At 40.0% G+C, this 20,646-nt stretch overlaps 1 protein-coding gene across 1 annotated transcript in view; it reads right to left on the minus strand.

Annotated features, from left to right (window-relative positions):
• The window catches only part of SP100 (SP100 nuclear antigen), a 94,402-nt gene that overhangs the window by 47,850 nt on the left and 25,906 nt on the right, over positions 1–20,646 (minus strand). Inside the window, exons 2-9 of the mRNA XM_029932872.1 lie at positions 17,556–17,718; positions 16,002–16,170; positions 12,510–12,593; positions 10,446–10,508; positions 9,645–9,794; positions 9,116–9,199; positions 6,225–6,371; positions 5,533–5,613 (exon numbers count right to left, since the gene is read on the minus strand). Of these exons, the coding sequence (XP_029788732.1) occupies positions 5,533–5,613; positions 6,225–6,371; positions 9,116–9,199; positions 9,645–9,794; positions 10,446–10,508; positions 12,510–12,593; positions 16,002–16,170; positions 17,556–17,718 (941 nt within the window). The remainder of the gene's footprint in view (positions 1–5,532; positions 5,614–6,224; positions 6,372–9,115; positions 9,200–9,644; positions 9,795–10,445; positions 10,509–12,509; positions 12,594–16,001; positions 16,171–17,555; positions 17,719–20,646) is intronic.

Below are 20,646 nucleotides of genomic sequence, written 5' to 3' on the forward strand. Positions count from 1 at the left end.
TTTTGATTTGAATTTCTCTGATGATGAGTGACACTGAGCATCGTTTCATGTGCCTGTTGGCCATCTGGATGTCCTCTTTGGAGAAGTGTCTATTTAGGTCTTCTGCCCATTTCTTCACTGGATCATTCATTTTTCATGTATGGAGTTTAGTGAGCTCCTTGTATATTTTGGATACTAGCCCTTTATCTGATATGCCATTTGCCACTATCTTTTCCCATTCTGTTGGTTGCCTACTATTTTTTTTGATTGTTTCCTTTGCCTTGCAGAAGCTTTTTATCTTGATGAGGTCCCAGTAGTTCATTTTTGTTCTTGATTCCCTTGCCTCTGGGGATGTGTCGAGGATGAAATTGCTGGGATTGAGGTCTAGGAGGCTATTTCCTGCTTTTTCCTCAAGGGTTTTTATGTAAACCCACATTTTTCATTAATAACACTGAATGTCAATGGAATGACTGCTCCAGTCAAATGATACAGGGTAGCAGAATGGATCAAAAACCAAAATCCATCTGTTTGCTGTCTACAAGAAACTCACCTTAGACCTGAAGACACCTCCAGATTGAAAGTAAGGGGATAGAGAAATATCTACCATGCATGCAACTGGACGCCAAAAGAAAGCCAGGGTAGAAATACTTATATTGGACAAACTGGACTTTAAAGTAAAGGCAGTAACAAAAGATGAAGAAGGACATTATTTAATAATTACAGGGTCTCTCCATCAGGAAGAACTAACAATTATAAACATCTTTGCCCCAAATTCGGAAGTGCCCAAATACATAAAACAATTAATCACAGAAAGAAACAATCTTATTGATAAGAATGAGCTAATTGCAGGGGACGTTAATACTCTGTTGACAGCAATGGATAGATCAACCAGACAGAAAATCACTAAAGAAACAATGGACCTGAACGACACATTGGAACAGATGGAACTGATAAATATATTTAGAACTCTGCATCCTGATGTTAGAAATTCACCTTCTTCTCGAGTGCATATGGCACATTCTCCAAAATAGATCACATACTGGGGCATAAGGCAGCCCTCCATAAATATAAACGAATAGAGATCATACAATGCACACTTTCAGATCACAATACTATGAAACTTGAAATTAACCCCAGGAAAAAGCCTGGAAAACCTCCAAAATTGTGGAGGTTAAAAACCACACTACTAAAGAATGATTGGGCTAATCAGGCAATTAGAGGGGAAATCAAAAAATGTTTAAAAAGAAATGAAAATGAAAATACAGCAATCCAAAATCTCTGGGATGCAGCAAAGGCAGTGCTAAGAGGAAAGTATATTGCGATCCAGGCCTATTTCAACAAACTAGAAGAAGTGCAAATTCAAAATCTAACAGAGCACCTACTGGAACTAGAAAGGGAGCAGCAAGAGCACCTCAAATCCAGCAGAAGAAAAGAAATAATAAAGAGCAGGGCAGAAATAAACAATATAGAATCAAAAAGAAAACAGTTGAGCAGATCAATGAAACCAAGAGTTGGTTCTTTGAAAAAATAAACAAAATTGACAAGCCTCTAGTGAGGCTCCTTAGAAAGAAAAGAGAGAGCACCCAGATAGACAAAATCATGAATGAAAATGGATCTATTACAATCAATCCCTTAGAATAACAAGCAATCATCAGAGATTACTATGAAATATTATATGCCAACAAACTGGACAACACAGAAGCAATGGACAAGTTCCTAAATGCACATACACTACCAAAATTCAAATGGGAAGAAATAGAAAGCATGAATAGACTGATAACCAGTGAAGAAATTGAATCCATTATCAAAAATCTCCCAATGAATAAGAGTCCAGGGCCAGATGGCTTCCCAGGGGAATTCTACCAGACATTTAAAGTGGAGCTCATACCCATTCTTCTCAAACTATTCCAAAAAATAGAAATAGAAGGACAACTTCCAAACTCACTCTACGAAGCCAGCATCATGTTGATACCCAAGTCAGACAGAGACCCAGGAAAAAAAGAGAACTACAGACCAATATCCTTAATGAATACAGATGCAAAAATACACAACAAGATACTGGCAGATCGAATTCAACAGCATATAAAAAGAATTATCCATCATGATCAAGTGGGATTCATTCCTGGGCTACAGGGCTGGTTCAATATTCACAAATCCATCAATGTGATACATCACATTAACAAAAGAAAAGATAAAAATCATATGATCCTGTAGATAGATGCAGAAAAAGCATTTGACAAAACACAGCACCCTTTCTTAATAAAAAACCCTTGAGAAAGTCGGAATAGAAGGAACTTACCTAAACATTATAAAAGCAGTTTATGAAAAGCCCACAGCTAATATCATCCTCAATGGGGAAAAACTGAGAGCTTTCCCCTGAGATCAGGAACACAAGAGGGATGTCCACTCTCACCACTGTTGTTTAACATAGTTCTGGAAGTCTTAGCATCATCAATCAGACAACAAAAGGAAATAAAAGGCATCAGAATTGGCAAAGAAGAGGTCAAACTTTCACTTTTCGCAGATGACATGATACTCTACATTGAAAACCCAATCAACTGTATCAGAAACCTCCTACAACTAATCAATGAATTCAGTAAAGTTGCAGGGTGCAAAAGCAATGTACAGAAATCAGTTGCATTTCTATACACCAATAATGAAGCAGTGGAAAGAGAAATCAAGAAACTGATCCCGTTCACAATTGAATGAAAAAACATAAAATACCTAGGAGTAAACCTAATCAAGGATGTAAAAGACCTATATGATGAAAACTATAGAAAACTTATGAAAGAGATCGAAGAAGACACCAATAAATGGAAAAACCTTCCATGCTTATAGATCGGAAGAATAAACATTGTGAAACGTCATTACTACCCAAAGCAATCTACACAATCAATGCAATCCCCATCAAAATTGCACCAACGTGCTTCTCAAAGCTAGAACAAGCTATCCTCAAATTCATATGGAACCACAAAAGACCCCGATTAGCCAAAGTTATATTGAAGAAGAAAACCAAAACGGGAGGCATCACAATCCCAGACTTTAGCCTCTACTACAAAGCTGTGATCATCAAAACAGTATGGTATTGGCACAAAAACAGACACATAGACCAATGAAATAGAATAGAGAACCCAGAACTGGGCCCACAAATATGGCCAATTAATTTTTGACAAGGTAGGAAAGAGTATCCGATGGAAAAAAGACAGCCTCTTTACCAGGTGGTGCTGGGAGAACTGGACAGCAACATGTAGAAGAATGAAACTAGATCACTCTCTTACATCACACACAAAAATAAACTCAAAATGGCTGAAGGACCTGAATGTGAGACAGGAAACCATCACAACCCTCGAGGAGAAAGTAGGAAACAACCTCCTTGATCTCAACCGCAGCAATTTCCTACTCAACACATCCCCAAAGGCAGGGAAATGAAAGCAAAAATGACCTATTGGGACCTCATCAAGATAAAAAGCTTCTGCACTGCAAAGGATGCAATCAAGAAAACTAATAGGCAACCAATGGAATGGCAAAAGATAGTTGCAAATGACATATCAGATAAAGGGCTAGTATCCAAAACCTACAAGGAACTCACCAAACTCCACACCAAAAAACAAATAACCCAGTGAAGAAATGAGCAGAAGACATGAACAGACACTTCTCCAAAGAGGACATCCAGATGGCCAACAGGCACATGAAATGATGCTCAACATCACTCATCATCAGGAAAATACAAATCAAAACCACACTGAGATACCACCTCACACCAGTCAGAGTGGTTAAAATGAACAAATCTAGAGACTAGATGCTGGTGAGGGTGAGGAGAGACGGGCACCTTCCTACACTGTTGGTGGGAATGTAAACTGGTGCGGCCGCTCTGGAAAACAGGGTGGAGGTTTCTCAAAAAACCATCAATAGAATTCCCCTATGACCCGGCAATAGCACTGCTAGGGATTTACCCAAGGGATACAGAAGTGCTGATGCATAGGGGAACATGTACCCCAATGTTCATATCAGCACTGTCAATAATAGCCAAAATCATGGAAAAAGCCTAAATGTCCATCATCTGATGAGTCGATCGAGAAGAAGTGGTATATATATCCACAAGGGAGTATTACATGGCAATGAGAAAGAATGAAATATGGCCATTTGTAGCAAAGTGGATGGACCTCGAGGGTGTCATGCTAAGCAAAATTAAGTTTGGTGGAGAGGGACAGATATCATATGTTTGCACTCATAGGTCTAACAGGAGAACAGGATAAACCTAATGGAGGGCCATGGGGAGGGGAAGGGGGAAAGATAGTTGGGGAGAGAGAGGGACGCAAAACTTGACAGACTATTGAATTCTGAAAATGAACCGAGGGTTGAAGGGGGAGGGAGAGGGGGAAAAGAAGTGGTGGTAATGGAGGAGGGCACTTGTGGGGAAGAGCACTGGGTGTTGTATGGAAACCAAGTTGACAATAAACTATTATTTTTTAAAAATTGAAGGAAATGCACATTTTACTTTGATAGATATAGTGAGCAATGAAAATGAACATATCATTTAATTATTGTTCTTTTGTTATATCACAACCATGTAACATTTTTATTTGTTCGTAGGTATTTTCCAATTATGTTTTCCCAAATAGGCATGTTTCTAATATCCTCTGGGTCTAGAAAGTAGAAAGGGAAAATGAATCACCAATCTGTGCACTAAAGAGCTGCAAATCTTAGGACAGCTTCTGCTACCCATGGAATTGAGGAAACACAACATTTTGATAATTTTTTTTAGCTGTGTTTTACAAAACAAAAATGCAAGAATCCAGGATGCTAGTCTTGTTGGTCCCTTTAATTCTCCATGAGACTTTGTAGAAGACCTCGATGTGACTGTGTTTTCTCTAAAAATAAGGATATCGATGTCTAGTCTTCTTATCCCTTAAGATTGTTGTAAATTTAAAAGTAAGATGTTATTTGCAAAAGTCCTTTGAAAAATTATCATATATGCCATGAGTTGCTGAAGAACTCTCAAAAATGATACTTTGGGTTTCAGAGTACTTTATCTGAATCTTTGTTCTGCTAACACTAGATAGCTGGATGAGTTGTTGTTTTTTTGATACAATTTGTGATGAGAAGACAATACGATCTTCTAATAAAGGAATATTTAGCCTTCTGAAATCACTGAATAATTCCAACACATTATAAGCATAGAAACTAGCTAATTTAAAAAACAAAATCATCATTTTTGAAGCTTCCTTCTACTATATCATCAATATATGGGTGCATGTTTTGATAAATAGGACCTATCAATTCATAGGCCATGTATATGTGTGTGTGTGTGTGTGTGTGTGTGTGTGTGTATCTATATATGTGTGTGTGTATATATATGGGTGTGTGTGTTTGTATATATATATTATTTCTTATCTCCCTGCATTTCCCAAAAAGGTAAGTAAAATAAAGGCAAAGAATGGGGTTCCAGGATAAACTGAACATCTCATACAGAATAGGCACAGAATAAGATGCATCAAACAGTAATTCTTAATTCAGATTCTTGCAGTCAAAGCCTGTTTCCCACTTCCTTACCAAGCCCATTTTCCAGTGCTGACGTGGAGGCTTCTGGGGGCTCGTCTACATCACTGGATTCTGAGGAGTCACTGCTGATCACTACACAGAAGAGCAAAATCCTTTAGTTGCAGGTGGAACCAATGATTACACAGAGCAGGCATCACTGCAAAAGAGCACTAGGAAGTCCTAGACGCTAAGTTAACTAGAGGCACCCTGGTCTGTTCTTGGATGTGTATGACTTGCAGGCTGCTCCAGGTCCTAAACCAAAGGTGGTGGAATTCATGCAGAAAGGGCAGCTTTGCCCTACCCCTGCCCTTTTGTTACCTCTATTTTTCCCCCCAATTTACTTCTTTACCTTCCTCTTGGCTCTGACCATTTCCCCTACTTAGACCTCTCTTTCTGGTAATGATATCTCTTTATACCTCTCTTTGTCTTTCATCTCCTCTTGTGAATATCTTGACTCTCTTTTTCCCCTTTTCTTCAACTTCTACCCCCATACTTTCTTCTTTTGCTTTAGAAATAGTCTCCCATACATTAATACTTAAACCTACCATTTCTGTCTTTTGGTATTTTTCCAATTACTCACTGCCTACAGTGCTGGTTCCTCCCCCCTTGCCTCCATCCAAGGTCACCTGGACTGCCTTGATGGACCTTGCTGACATGTCCCAGACTCTTTCCTGGAACTTGTGACTCACATTACACACACTTACCTATTATGTCGGATGCCTGGTTACAGTTGGTCCTTGCTTGGGCTTGCTGATCAATTGTCAAGTTAAAAAATGGCTTTTCCTTCTTTATGTCCACCAGATATACAGAACAAGAATTTATTTGGATCTCATGGTCTGGTAGCTCTACTCCTGGATCAAATTGTAATGAATGAAGAATTTTCATTTGTTTCCCCAAAGGGAGTAAACACCCTTCCCTACTATTGATAAGTCCCTCTCCCTGTAAATTCACTGCAGGAGTGAAGCTTCGCCCCTACCCCTCTCCTTTCCTGCTGCTTTACTGTGTCCCTTCCTCTGTGCCTCTCTGGATTCTGGTTTTGAAGGTTCTTTATTTTTATTTTTTCTCCCCATCTTTTGACAAATTACTTTTTGCTCTTTTAAAAATAACAAGTATATTGGGGCACCTGGGTGGCTTAGTCAGCTAAGCCTCTAACTCTTGATTTGAGCTGGGGGCATGATCTCACAGTTCATGAGTTTGAGCTGTGCATCAGGCTATGTGCTGTCAGCTTGGGCTTCTCTCTCTCCCTCTCTCTCTCTCATTGTCTTTCCCTGCTCATACACACAAACTCTGTCTAAAATAAGTAAACAAAAAAAGTTAAAATTAAAATTACATTTTCAGTATAAGGTACATCTGTGAAAATGAGTAAATCATAAATCTTGAATCATAATGAAGTGAGCGTATCTGGATAATTGTCACTTGGGTCAAGAAATAGAAGATTAGTAACACCCCAGACGCCTCTCAGTGATACCTCCCACTAATTGTCTCCATCATGTAACTCAAATTAATCACCACTTTGATTATTAATTCCACTGATAATTAATTTTGCCAGTTCCAAAGTATTCATAGGTTTGTATAAATAGAACCATGCCCCTTCTCTCCTATTTGCTCTCTCTTGGTCTCTCTGTCATTTAGGAGGGGTGGAGCAATTCGCATTCCTTTCTCAACATTATGTGTGTGACAGTCCTCTGTATTGATTTTACTCTTTTCACTGATGAATAGTATTCCACTGTAGAAATAACCCATTAAAAATAAACCATAGAATATGTACTTGTGCCATTTCAAGATTTTGGCTATTATTAGCAGTGCAGCCCTTATATGTGTTTCTTCTATTTTTTGAACATAGTGTGCGTTTCTATTGGTTTCTGCTGAGAAATGTAATTGCTGAGTCATAGGCTATGTGCATTTTCAACTTTGAAAGAGTATTCCAAACTATTTTCCAAAAGCTTGTGTAAAGGCTGAGATATAATAATTGAAAGAGCTTGGGAAATCCAAGTAGAGAAATGGAATTTAGTGTGGTGAGAACTTGGTGTGAGGGAGAGTGAGGTGTGAATATACAACTGCATGGGAGGTATCCTTCAATATTCCATACTAAGTATTGATCTCATGCTGAGGTCCAAAAGAGGACTCTGGATTTATATAGGAAAGACATATGAACTGGTTTGCATTTTTGAAATGCCCGTTGGGCTGAAGTGTGGAGAATGGATCTGAGTGGAGCAAGCCAGGAGGAGGGAGGCCAGCAAGAGACATCCTCTGTTTGAGGTGAAAAGTGATAGGAATTTGGATTAGAGTGAGCATTCTGGATATGGAGAGAAATGAGCAAGCTGGACATATTAAAGTTGGAATTGACAAAAGTGGCAAATAAAGTCACAGTTGTTTTAATCCACTGAATTTGGGGACTGCTTGTTACACAGCAATAGATAACTGATACAGCCTCCAAACAGAGACAGCTTTCAGATCTTTGAATACAAGTCTTCAGGCACTTGGTAGGGATCAATCTAGAAAGCAGGTCTGGATCAGAGATGTGTGTGTAGTAATACATAGATCACAGATGGTGACAGAAGCCATGGAGAAATTAAATGTCTAGGTAGATGCCTATTTTTATCTGAGGGGGTTCAAGGGCCATTTTGGCCATTGCAGACACCCTACCCTTCTCAATGGTTTTAGTAAGAGCCCTTTGGGCTTTCTTTCCAGTGACTGTCTCTTCAATTTAGACAATGTCTTTATTTGTCTCCTCTCTCCTCATTTGGCCCCTTTACCTGTTTTTCACTTATGGTATTTTAACTCATCCTCTACATAGTTCTCTTTGTGCCTCCTCCCATTTTCTCTATTTATTAGTATTCGTTTCCTTCTGTATATTTATCTATCATACTCTTTTTCTCAACATTTTTGGTCACTGTTTCCCAGTGCCCAGGGCCTTCTGCCTCCCCCTGGAACTGGCCCTGCTGTTCTCTACCTGATTTTTCAGTGTATCCATCCTCTGTTACATTTCCTACTTTCTCCTATCCTGTCTTTGTTTCTTAATTATTAAAGTGCCTCTTCTATGTTGGTTTTTTCTTTCTATTCATCTTTCTCATCTCAAGCATTCCAGTCATCATCAATGTTCTCCCCCTGTGCCACTGTACCCTGCTCCAAGTCCCTTCATCTGTCACTTTTTTTCTAAAAGTCTTTCACCAGGGCTTTCGTGGTCACAAATATGACCAGCAGCATCATGCATGGCTTCCATGTTTCTGTCACAACTTCTGAAAAGCAAGTTATAACGTACTCCTTTTCACCAACTCCACAAAATGGAACTATTTGGATTCCATGTCAATTTACCTAAAACCTATGTTGTTCATCTACTTTCCCACTCAGTGTTCCTCAGTTCACTTTTTCATATTTTCTCTCCTTGCATTCTCTTCTCAGGACATTCCCTCTATTAAAGAGCTGAGCTCTCTTTCCCACTTGCATCTCACATGACTTAAAAGTAGCCAGAGGCTGTGGGTCTTGGGTGTTAAGGCCAGGGAGATGGTTGGTATAAAGAGAAAAAAGGAAAGCTTTTGCTCTCATAGAAAAACAAGGATAGAATTTGAACACTGGTAAGAAAAGTAATAATTACTTTCTCCATCACAGGGCGATGTGCTGGGTGTCTCTTCTGTTATATCTCCATTATTCACTTGGATAGGTGCTTGTTCACAGGACTCTGAGGATAAAAAAGACCACAGCTGAGACCCAACAGAGCCTATTCTGCTAATTTCCATTTTATATATCACCTGACTTCTCATTTCCTCTCATGTTTCTATTTATAGTTTGTCTGCATATATTGCCACCTTCACCCCATAAAAGTGTTCATACTTCAATGATTCTGTGGCCAGTGTCTCCCTGACTTCTTTTAACTTTTCTTTCTGTCTCTCTTGCCTGATAAGGTACTGCAAAATTCCACCCTTTGTTTCTTTGTTAGTCCTTCTTAACTTTTCTTCCTCTAGGCCTCTCCCATTAATATATTAGGCTCCATTACTGCCCCTTCTGTGTCTCCATGAGTTTCCCCTTCTTTGTTAATAGTTGTTTCCATGGATTGTGCAAGACTCCATTCTCTGCCACCTGCATGGCCCCGCTATGCTCAGGCAAACCCAGGCAAACAGTCTTACCTTCTGGCTCAGACTCTTGGGCACACTCTTTATTTGCTTGTTCACTTTCTATGGCATCATTTTTGTCACTGGTTGAATCTTTTCTGTTTGTGTTTATCTGTTCTGTTTCACAGAGGCTCTCCGAGAGTCCATTTTCAGGTGGGGTTGTACCTAAACCATTTTTGATTCATAGATATTTTATTTTCCTTCTGTATCAACCAGGGCCCAACAAGAAAATACAAGTCACTCTAAGCTTTTACAGCAGAGGCAAATTTAATCCAGGGGGTTGGTTATGCAGCTTATGGAAGAGCTAAAAAGTCCAAATAGAAGAATGCAGGGTCTGGAAGAATATTTAACAGTAAGCTGTGAGAGGGCCTGATCCAGAGGCCAGGATCACTGGTGGATTGAAGCTGGACACTGGCTAGCCTGCGTGGTGGGAAGTGATATCATGGGTGAGATGCAGCCACTGCCAGAATTATGGACCAATGCAACGATGGGGAAATATCCAACTTCTCCCTTGTTCCTACTCTCTGATCTCTTGTTAGTGCCCCATGTCTAGAACTCAACAGGAAGCCAGCAACAAAGGGAGCTGGCAAGTGAGTCCACAGAGGCCGGTGCCAGAGATAGAGGGCAGAGCATAAAAGGGGAAGGTAAAGAATGAATCTGAGGGCAAACACTTCAGGAATTTCTTGGAGAAATTGCAGAAGATGGACATTCTGGGCAGTCAGTGATACAAAGAAGCAGCGCCCCCTCCCTGCTAGCACATTCCAGAATGGTACAAGAACAGCAAAGGATCACAGAATACAGTCAACAGGAACAGACCATTGTAAGATGAAGATTGTGGGCATGACCAGGTCAGGCTTCGATATGAGTTTTCACCAGTCCCTAAGGGGAAGAAATTGAAAGTTTACTTCAGAAACTGAAGTATGGTCTCTGCTGTTCTCCCCTAACCCCCCCCCCTTTTTTTTAATAAAGTAAGAGTTGATGATCCCCACCGGGTATCAATACAGAGAACATGTGGACTTGGCAGATCCCACACAACTCTTGTAGTCACACCCCAGTCCGCAGAGTGGAGGTCTGGGGTCAGCTGCATCCCGGGCTAAGAGGGCCTTGTCTAGACCACCTCACTGAGGGTCCCACATGAGGTACTTGAATAACTGGTGGTGGTTTATCCTGACTCTCATGGCCACAGTGAACCTACCTTTGTTGCCAGAGTCGCCCTTGACCTGCAGCCTTACCTGGGTTCTTACAAAGTTCTGAGGCTTTGTCCCTACCTCCTCTCCCTCCACACTCTCCCTCTTCCCATTTGTTCAGTCCATCTCACTGGTCTTTCCATGAGGATTTTGTGTCTGATTCTCCCATTCTTGGTATTTTTTTTCTGCATCTTTCTCGGCATATATTTTCCAATTTTTGTCTCATGTCTCTGTCTTTTTCATTAGATTACTGGAATGGCAGTACAGGGTTATTAATGCAGGCTCTGTCATAGCCAAAAGATAGAAACAACCATTGTTTCATGAATGAATGAGCAAAATGTTATATATCCATCCAAGGGAATGTTAACCACTAATAAAAAGGAATGAAGGACTGATTCATGCTACAACATGAACTTCAGAAACATTACATTGAGTGAAAGAAGCCAGACACAAAGTCCATACTTGTATGATTCCATTTACATGAAATGTCTAGAGTAGGTAAATCCAAAGAGACAGAAACTGGATTAGTGGTTGCCAGAGGCTCAGAAAGAGGGGCATAGGGAGTGACTGGATCATCCTTCTAAGGTGATCCAAACGTGTTGGAACTAAGGCGACATAATAGTTGCACAACATTCTGAATGCACTAAAAAATCACTAAACTATATACTTTAAAATGGTTAATTTTATGTTATGTGAATTTTACTTCCATCAACACACACACACACACACACACACACACAGGCTCTGGATTCAAAATGCCTGGGTTCATCCGTGCTTATCTGACTCCTGGCCAACTACACACAGGGTCTGCAAAATGGGCACATAAGCAAGGCTAACCTCCAATGGCAGCCTGAGTACGGTCAGGCTACAAACCTACAACTGTCAGAGCAAATGTTTCATCAGTGAGGTGTTAGTAACATGGTTATTTTGGGGCACCTGGGTGGCTCAGTCAGTTAAGTGTTGACTCTTGAATTTGGCTCAGGTTATGATCATGGTTTGTGAGATCAAGCCCTGTGTTGGGCCTGCTTGGGATTCTCTCTTCTCTCTCTGCTCCCATCTCCCCTCCCCATGCTTGCACATGCTCGTTCTCTCTCTCTCTCTCTCTCACAAAATGAATAAATAAGCTTTAAAAAAATAACATGGTTATTTCTATTGTGTCTTTTAACCCTTCCTTTCCTGTTTTCATTTCCCCTCCTTCTCTCTCTCAAATTACCCACATCTTCACCTCTGCCTCTCTCCTACTTCCTCTTTTCTCTATGTGACTGGCCTTCTCTTTGACTATCTGGGCTCTTGAACAGCATCCCCCACATTGAAACTGGTCCCATCTGCTATCATTTAACGTTGACCAGGGGCCCAGTTCTTAGCCCTTCCCCGCTTTACATCGATCTTCTCTTATAGGGGACTTTCTAGATCACAATTACTTCCTGGTAGTTAATCTGCTTAAATCTGGTTTACTGACAAGTTGGGTTTCTGTCCCTTCATCTTGGTTATTGGACCAATAGTCTCTTGTCATAGCTACTCCTCCAGGATTTGGCCTCTGGTTAGATGCTCACACAAATACCACTCCTTGCCTTCTCCTTGGTCCTTAACATTTCTTCCCCGATTCCCCAAATCCACTCAGGACTCAGGCCTGAGTTCTTTTCTCCTTTTCTTCTTTGCAGATGAGAATCAATGTTTATCAAGTTACAATCACCTTGTTCAAGGCTCAGTTGGATATTAGGACTCTTCACCACCTCTTCTCCATCACTTTCTTGGTAACTAAGTTTTTCTTGGATTGCTGAAGAAAGGGAGACAGAGGAGGCAATTAGGGATCCCCATCAGAGATCAGGAACAACACCTCATTATTACACAGTTACCAACTCCTAACCCTCAGGTCATTTCAAGCTCAATGACTCTGATCCTCTTTGTAAAGTTCATCCATCATCCCTGGGATAGAAAAGAGAACCCCCAGCAAGTGAGTCTATGTTTCTCACACAGAAAGGAACCCTTCCAATATAAGGATAAAGGAAAACATCATGATCCTGTTAGCCTTGTAAAAGAATTTGTGGATGGCCAGGAAAAGTGTGTCTCAAAATAAATAAAAGGACTGAAATGTATTTCTGAGCTGTTCAAACTGAAAGGGAAAACCAGGGATTTGCTTGGGAGATGAGCTAGGCTCCTGCAGAGATCCCTGGGTATGAAAAAGAAGGCCCAGTTACTTTAAAGATGCTGCTAGACAAGAGGAGGGTTGGGGCAGGGAAGGTGGGAGCTTCCTAAAGATACAAAGAAAAGGACACCAGGAGGAATGAGATAGACTTCCCAGGGGCCCAGATCCCAGGAACCAAGGACACTCTGCAGCTCTGAGCATGGACCAGATTGCCGTGCTGGATGAAGACCACAGATGCTCACCTCAGGGGCTCGGGAGGCTGGGACACCAGCCCAGTGCCTTTGCCTGCAGGTGACCCAGCATATGCGGGAGGGAAGAAATCAACCAGGAAGCCTTGGGGGAGGTGTGTCTATAGAGGGTCCAGGGAAGAGGAGATGTCAGGGAGGAGGGCACATGCTGCCCCAGGGCCAATGGCAGGAGGTCCTCTTGGGGCAGCACCAGTTGGGGTGAGTTCCACTGGATGGTGGGAGCCACAGATGCTTTGTCATCCCAGGACCTGGCCTCAGATCCTGGCAAAACCAGGTGGAAAGTAACAGAGAACAAAGGGAAAGGTGGAGGGGGCCTGTGTGTGAAGGGTTCCATGGGGACTCAGGGGCCTCTGAGCACCAGATAAAGGTGGGGACTGGGCAACAGGAGAGGGTGCCACACCAGGGCCACAGCCCCCAGATTCTTGGCCTTGGGTCATTGACCCATAGCTCTTGGGTACAACAGGGTCCAGGAGGTGACAGCTGTCACTTTTGCAGGGTCAGGTGGGTGGCAGCAAGTGTAGGTGTGGGTCACCCCAGCTCGAGGAGCCCTGGAACCTAACACTGTGATGTGGACAGTGAACCTGGAAAGGGGGGTCCCTGCAGTTCACGAAGAGGATCAGAGCCCCCAAGATGCAAGCAGTTTACAGGTAACTGCCATTCCCTGTATTCCATGGCACAGGGCATCCTGGTTGCAAATACAATACTAACTTGAAATTTCTGATTAGGTATTTAATTTCTTTATTGCATTTCTAACCATACTGATTTGCTGTAGAAATTATTGTTCTTAATTAGATAAGGTTACTGTTGACACAAATCAACAAACCACATGCTTTATATCTGCTTTTAAATTTTTTCCTTGCTTATAAAACTGTTGATATCTATTGCCTATTAATAAACTTACAGTTGCTTAGCTTTCTTTGCTAGACTTCCCAAAATCTTCTTCAAACTTATCTCTCACAATCAGCTCCACAGTCTACTTCTCACTCTCTGAGACAAATCAAGTTTGTCTTTGTTTTGAAGACACACTGGACCCTTGGACACTCCATGCCTGATACCATAATGCCAGCCCTCCTCAGGACACGTGAGCCTTCTTATGATGTCTTTATCCTTTATTTGGAGAACTCCACTGACACCTAACTGTGTTGAAATCAAAGGTTTTCTAGGCAAGTAAAAAAATTATAGACACACACACACACACACACACACACACACACATTCTCTTAACTCTTGCAAACCTTAAAATAAATTAAAATTATTTAAAAAATAAGATAAAAATCATGACTTCCTAGGGAAAAAAATTGAGAATCAAACCTTTAGTTTTGTAGAACATCTGGCAGAGCATTTTGGTTTTGTGATGATTTGAATAATTTTTATTTCACCCCTTGTGGAGAAAGACTTAATAAAATCAATTCTCCAGGGCACCTGGGTAGCTCAGTCAGTTGAGAGTCCAACTTTGGCTCAGGTCATGATCTCATGATTTGTAGGTTCAAGCCCTATTTCAGGCTCTGTGCTGACAGCTCCAAGCCTGGAGCCTGCTTCAGATTCTGTGACTCCTCTCTCTCTGTCCCTCCCATGCTCACACTCTGTCTGTCTGTCTGTCTCTCTCTCTCAAAAATAAATAAACATTAAAATTTTTTTAAAATTTTCTCCTTCTTCAAGGGTAAATTTGACCTTGGGTTGACTTTCTGGATCATTACTCTGGAAACCTAACCAAGGTGGTTCTTCTTCTGTGTTGTTAGGCCAACATCAGCCTACTTAAAACCTAGTTTAGGGGCGCCTGGGTGGCTCAGTCAGTTAAGCCTCCGGCTTCGGCTCAGGTAAGATCTCACGTTTGTGGGTTCGAGCCCCGCATCAGACGCTGTGCTGTCAGCTAGCTCAGAGCCTGGAGCCTGCTTCCGGTTCTGTGTTTCCTTCTCTCTCTCTGCCCCCCCCCCCTCATGCTCTGTCTCTCTTTGTATCAAAATAAATAAAACATTAAAAAAAAACCTAGTTCAGGGGTGCCTGGGTGGCTCAGTTGGTTAAGCATCTGACTTCAGCTCAGGTCATGATCTCATGGTTTGTAAGTTCAAGCCCCACATTGGGCTCTGTGCTGAAAGCCTGGAGCCAGTTTCAGATTCTATGTCTCCCTCTCTCCCTCTACCCCTCCTCTACTTGCACTCTGTGTATCTCTCTCAAAAATAAAATAAACATTAAAAAATTTTAAACCCTAGTTTAGTCCTAGTTTAGGGCTAAAAAGGACTGTAAAGTGCATGTGGATTGGGAGGGATTATCTAGAGACAACAAAGCACACTTTGGTCTTCCTTCAGTGTGGTCACACTTACAACTCACCTTGTCCCCTTGTGGGGTCCCTGAAACTTACAACTAAAGCACTGTTACATGAGATATTGATACCCATGGGCATGGTGCTAATAAGCCAGGGTGGACCCTTTATCCACAGCTAAGCTAACACCTGAGTTGGGGAGTAGTCACCTTAGTGGACTGCTGTGTGGACCACTGCAAGGAGTCCCACAGAAGAGGAACAATTGCTACCAGCCTGTTGGGATGCTATATTTCCTGTAGTTTGTCCTTTGAAGTCAATCTGATGCCAGTTTGGCTCTGGTTATTCTGTGAGTCTAAATGCCTCATTAAGCAGATGGACGTCCAGGTGGGTGTTGTACCATATAGATTATACCATAAGCTTTGAGAAGGTTCATGATCCAGGCACTATGTAGCATATTGGAGTAGCTCAATATGTAACTATCTTAAAAAAAATGGCCCTGCACACCAAAAGGTAGATAATAAGCCTAATTACCATTTTCAAAGCTCTTATAAATATGATTTAAATCAGGGTATTCTTGCATGTTGACCTCGCTGAACAATGCTTCCAGAAGTGGCAGGTCAAATGTCTTCTCCAGCTCATTGAGGACGTTATACACCACTCTTTGTACAGGGACCAGGTTTCTACAGGAGTCTTGACAATCCTTAAAAAACATTGAATAGGGAAAATATAAATACAGACTTCCAAGTTATAGAAGAGCCCCAGAAAGTCATTTTATGGGTAATGTATTCCAAGTTCCCTCCATAGGTACCTTCTCATACAAAGTTTTAGAATTTCTATATATTTGTATATAAATCCTTCCTCCTTAAAAATACTCACTTGTAAAACTGATCTCCTCACTTTCATTTACATTACATGTGAGAGAAACCTTGAAGAATAACAGTTTCAAAGTTAAATGATATATAGCCCTTTAAGAACCTGGCCAGATGTTTTAAGAATAGACTAAGAATTGATGAGCAGTTACTCTGTTATATGGACAATCCCTGCCCTTCCCTAGGACTGACTTGGCCTTGAAGAGCTCAAAGAAAGCAGGTGACAGTTCTTCCCTTTTGTGAAAATGGCAATAGAGAAAGCATATTCATAGGGCAAAGAGAATACTTGAATTGGGGTACTGGGGTGACTTGGTCAGTTAAGTGCCTAATTCTTGATTTCGGTTCTGGTCATGATCTCATAGTTGATGAGATTTAGCTCCTAGTCAGGCTCTGTGCTGACAGCAAGAAGCCTGCTTGGGATTCTCTCTGTCCCTCTCTCTTTGCCTCTTCTCTGCTTGTGCTTGCTCATTCTCTCTCTCTCTCTCTCTCTCTCTCTCTCTCTCTCTCTCTCTCTCTCTCTCTCTTTCAAAATAAATAAACATTAAAAAAATAAGGACTTGCATCTCTGTATCTCCAATGATGCCTACTTCTAAAATTAACGCAAATATCAAAACTCTAGAAGTACCATTAAAAAAAAGAAAGAGAAAAAGAGAAAAAGAAAAAAAACCCCTAATAACTAAAAACTGCTGAGCAAAGAATAACAATCATCAATTCCCAAATTTTGTCCTAACAGGACACCAGTTTTGTGTATGTTTTAATCTTCTCAGATCTAAGGAATCAAACTGATGTCGATTGAAATGATATTTGTCAATTATGATTCTATTAAATTAACTCATTTATGTTATATAGCAATTCATTGAAATTACTTTTAATTCTTTGTTTATGCTATATTCTATGCCTTCCAACAAGGCATTATACATCTCTGGAGAACTACTGGTTCAGATCCAGCCCATTTGCAGTGCTATTCAGCCCAATTCCAGTGGGCACCATGGAGCTCCATTCCATAAGTGAGGATCAGGGCAGTCTCCGGTGATGATTGATTCTCCTTTCACTTTTTGCCTCATAGGAAACACTTGCAACAATTCTTGGAAAGGTCCCCCACTCATAAGAGACTCCTCAGTCAGCCAGTTGTGGCTGATGTTTGGGTCCAGGGTATCAAAATATAATTTCGTTTAGGGCTAGTTTACCATATTGTGACATAACAAATGTCACTTACTTCATACATTTTGTTCGTGATTAGTTCACGGTCACGGAGGCACTCAAGAAAAGGAAATGTCTTTTTTATTGCATTTGAAATCTCCACCTTGTGTCTTTTGAAGTGTTTGAATACAATCTCATAAATGAGTCTATCATCGGTGCTCAGGTCTTCTGCAGACACCCTAGGAAGGAAAGATACCATATGAAAATGGTCATCAAGATTTGAAGATGCTTGTGGTGGCTGTAAGATTTACATATGAAAGATAAGCTGTGAAGAACTAACATATATAAGTTAAGTGGTCCTGAGTAGAGACAGAATACATGGAGTTAAAGCAATAAGCAAAGATATGATGAAGAAAGCATGAAGGTTAAGAAAGACTTAATGTAGGATTGAAAAAGTCTATTCCAGTCTGCCTGGTTCAAAATCATTGTAAACATATCTTCACATATCTGAAATATTTTTGTGATTAAAAAAATTAAATTTAAACAAAGTAAGATGGAGTTAACAGAGGAATGAAGAACAATGGAATAAACCACACTCAAATAAAAACAATTCTGAAAAAAAGAAAAGCAATGGGATAAAAATCTAACTTTGAAAATACTCTCTAATTAACAACTAAAAGAAAAACAATATCAGAAAGAAAAACAAGCTGTTCCCTTTATGACATATAGATAGCTGTTAAGAGAAATACCATCCTGCTAATATTCTAAAACTAGTTTGTAAAGGATAAGATACAGTTAATAATAATATGATACAGTATAATTTGATAATTCCACAAGAATATCAAACATTTCTTCTGGGACATCTGGCCCTGCTTTGTGTTAATATAAATCTGTTTGTTCTAGTGAAACTTTTCAGGCACCTGAATTTCAGGAATCACAGACGCTTCCTGTGAAAGTAATTTTAAACTGGAGCTTGTAATTCCATTTCTTCGTTGACCATTTTATTGCTCTGATAATAATGTTTTAATCAACATCTTGTATCATGAAGACTCAGAAGCTTTCTTTGTCAAACCAGAAGAGAATTATTGCCACCTCTCAGTACTTAGCATGCCTCAGGAAATAATAATGTCACATTATTGTGTCACATCCCTGAAAAAACAATGTTTCAGTTCAGACTACAGACTGAAAAGAAGCATTTGTCTTGTCTTTTATTAAAAGACCTGCTAAAATGATAATAAAGAAATTGGATTCACACTCACAAGGAGAATGTGAGGGCAATGAGAACAAGAGAGATTTCCATAGAAATCCATAAGACAAAAGTGGGCAGAGAATGCTAATTGCTGCTGTAGGTAACGGATGCTCTCAGAGGTCATAAAAGCAACTCATTTGTCCTGAAAAACCCAGAAGAGGCAGTGGAGATCACAAGGGAGACATATTGCTGGAAACTTACATGATATTTTTAAAATGGTGAGTAGAACAGTGTATGTCTAACCTCTCAACCTACAAGCTGACCCCCTGGACCCAGGCAGCCTCTCGAAGGCAAACATGGCTGACTTTTCTATCACCCTGTGTAAATTTAGCCTGTTACTGGATTTTATATACATGGAATAATAATGCATCATGTATGCTTTGTGCCTGACATTGGCTCATTATCCATGCTGTTGGATGAGTAGAAATTTGTTCCTTTTTGTTGTTGAAGGTATTCCACTGTGTGGACCTGCCACAATCTGCTTATTCATTTTCCTGTTGGTGGCTGCTTAGATTGATTCCAGTTTGAGACTTGTGTGAATAAAGCTGCTGTTCTTGTACATGTTTTTTTGTGGCATGATGTTTTCATTTCTCTTGTGTAAATAACTAGGAGTGGGTCATGATGTGTGTATGCTTAGCTATTTTAGAATCTGCCAAACTATTTTTCAGAGTCTATTAGATAAAGTTTTGCTAATTTTAGCCACTTTCATGTGTAGGATGTTGTATTCTAGATAGTTTCAATTTTTATTCCTTTAATGACTAATGACATTGAGCACACTTCATATACTTATTGGTAATTCATGCATCTTCTTTTGTAAAATGTCTGTTCAAGTCTTTGACCCATTTCTATTGTTGGGTTATTTTTTACTACTTACTGATGTGTAGCAGCTTGCTTTATATTATGGAAAGAACTGTTTGATTTATGCATTATGAACATTTTCTTCCAGTCTGTGGTTTGCTTAACCATGTGTTTTGATGAGGAGAATTTTTAAAATTTTGATGAAGCCAAATCCATCAATTCTTTTCTTCTGGTTAATAACCTTAATGTACTAAGAAATTCTTGCCTACCAAAAGTTAATGAAAATATTCACAAAGCAGTTTACACTATAGGCACAGATCTATTTCTGGATTTTCTATTCTGTACCACTGATCTATTTGTCTATCCTTATAGACAAATAGTGTATTGGCTTGCACACTGCAGCTTATAGAAAGTCTTAAAGTCAATTAGATAAAAATTGTCTTGGCTGTTCTGGGTCTTTTGGTTTTCCAGTGTCTCTTAAAATCAATTTGTCAATTTCTACAAGAAAAGTCTTTTGGATTTTTATAGGGTTTGCACTGAACCTATAGATAAATTTGGTAACAACTGATATCTTAACAATATTGAACTCCAATTTGTTAACATTATATAGCTCTCCATTTATTTGGTTTTCCTTAATTTTGTCTAGAAATGTTTATAGTTTTTATAAAGAAGTCATACACATCTTTCATTAAACTTATCCCTAACTAGGAATGGTATTGCACTTGTGGGGAGAGGCACTGGGTGTTATATGGAAACCAATTTGACAATAAACTATTATAAATTAAAAAAAATAAATTGTTCATTTTAGCCACTCTGACTGGTGTGAGGTGGTATCTCAGTGTGGTTTTGATTTGTGTTTCCCTGATGATGAGTGATGTTGAGCATCGTTTTATGTGTCTGTAGGCCATCTGAATGTCCTCTTTGGAGAAGTGTCTGTTCATATCTTCTGCCCATTTCTTCACTGGATTATTTGTTTTATGATTGTTAAGTTTGGTGTGTTCCTTGTACATTTTCGATATTAGCCCTTTACCTGATATGTCATTTGCAACTATCTTTTCCCATTCTGTCAGTTGCCTATTAGTTTTCTTGATTGTTTCCTTTGCCTTGCAGAAGCTTTTTA

This window comes from Suricata suricatta, chromosome 3, assembly GCF_006229205.1.
Source record: "Suricata suricatta isolate VVHF042 chromosome 3, meerkat_22Aug2017_6uvM2_HiC, whole genome shotgun sequence".
Classification (NCBI taxonomy): Eukaryota; Metazoa; Chordata; class Mammalia; order Carnivora; family Herpestidae; genus Suricata; species Suricata suricatta.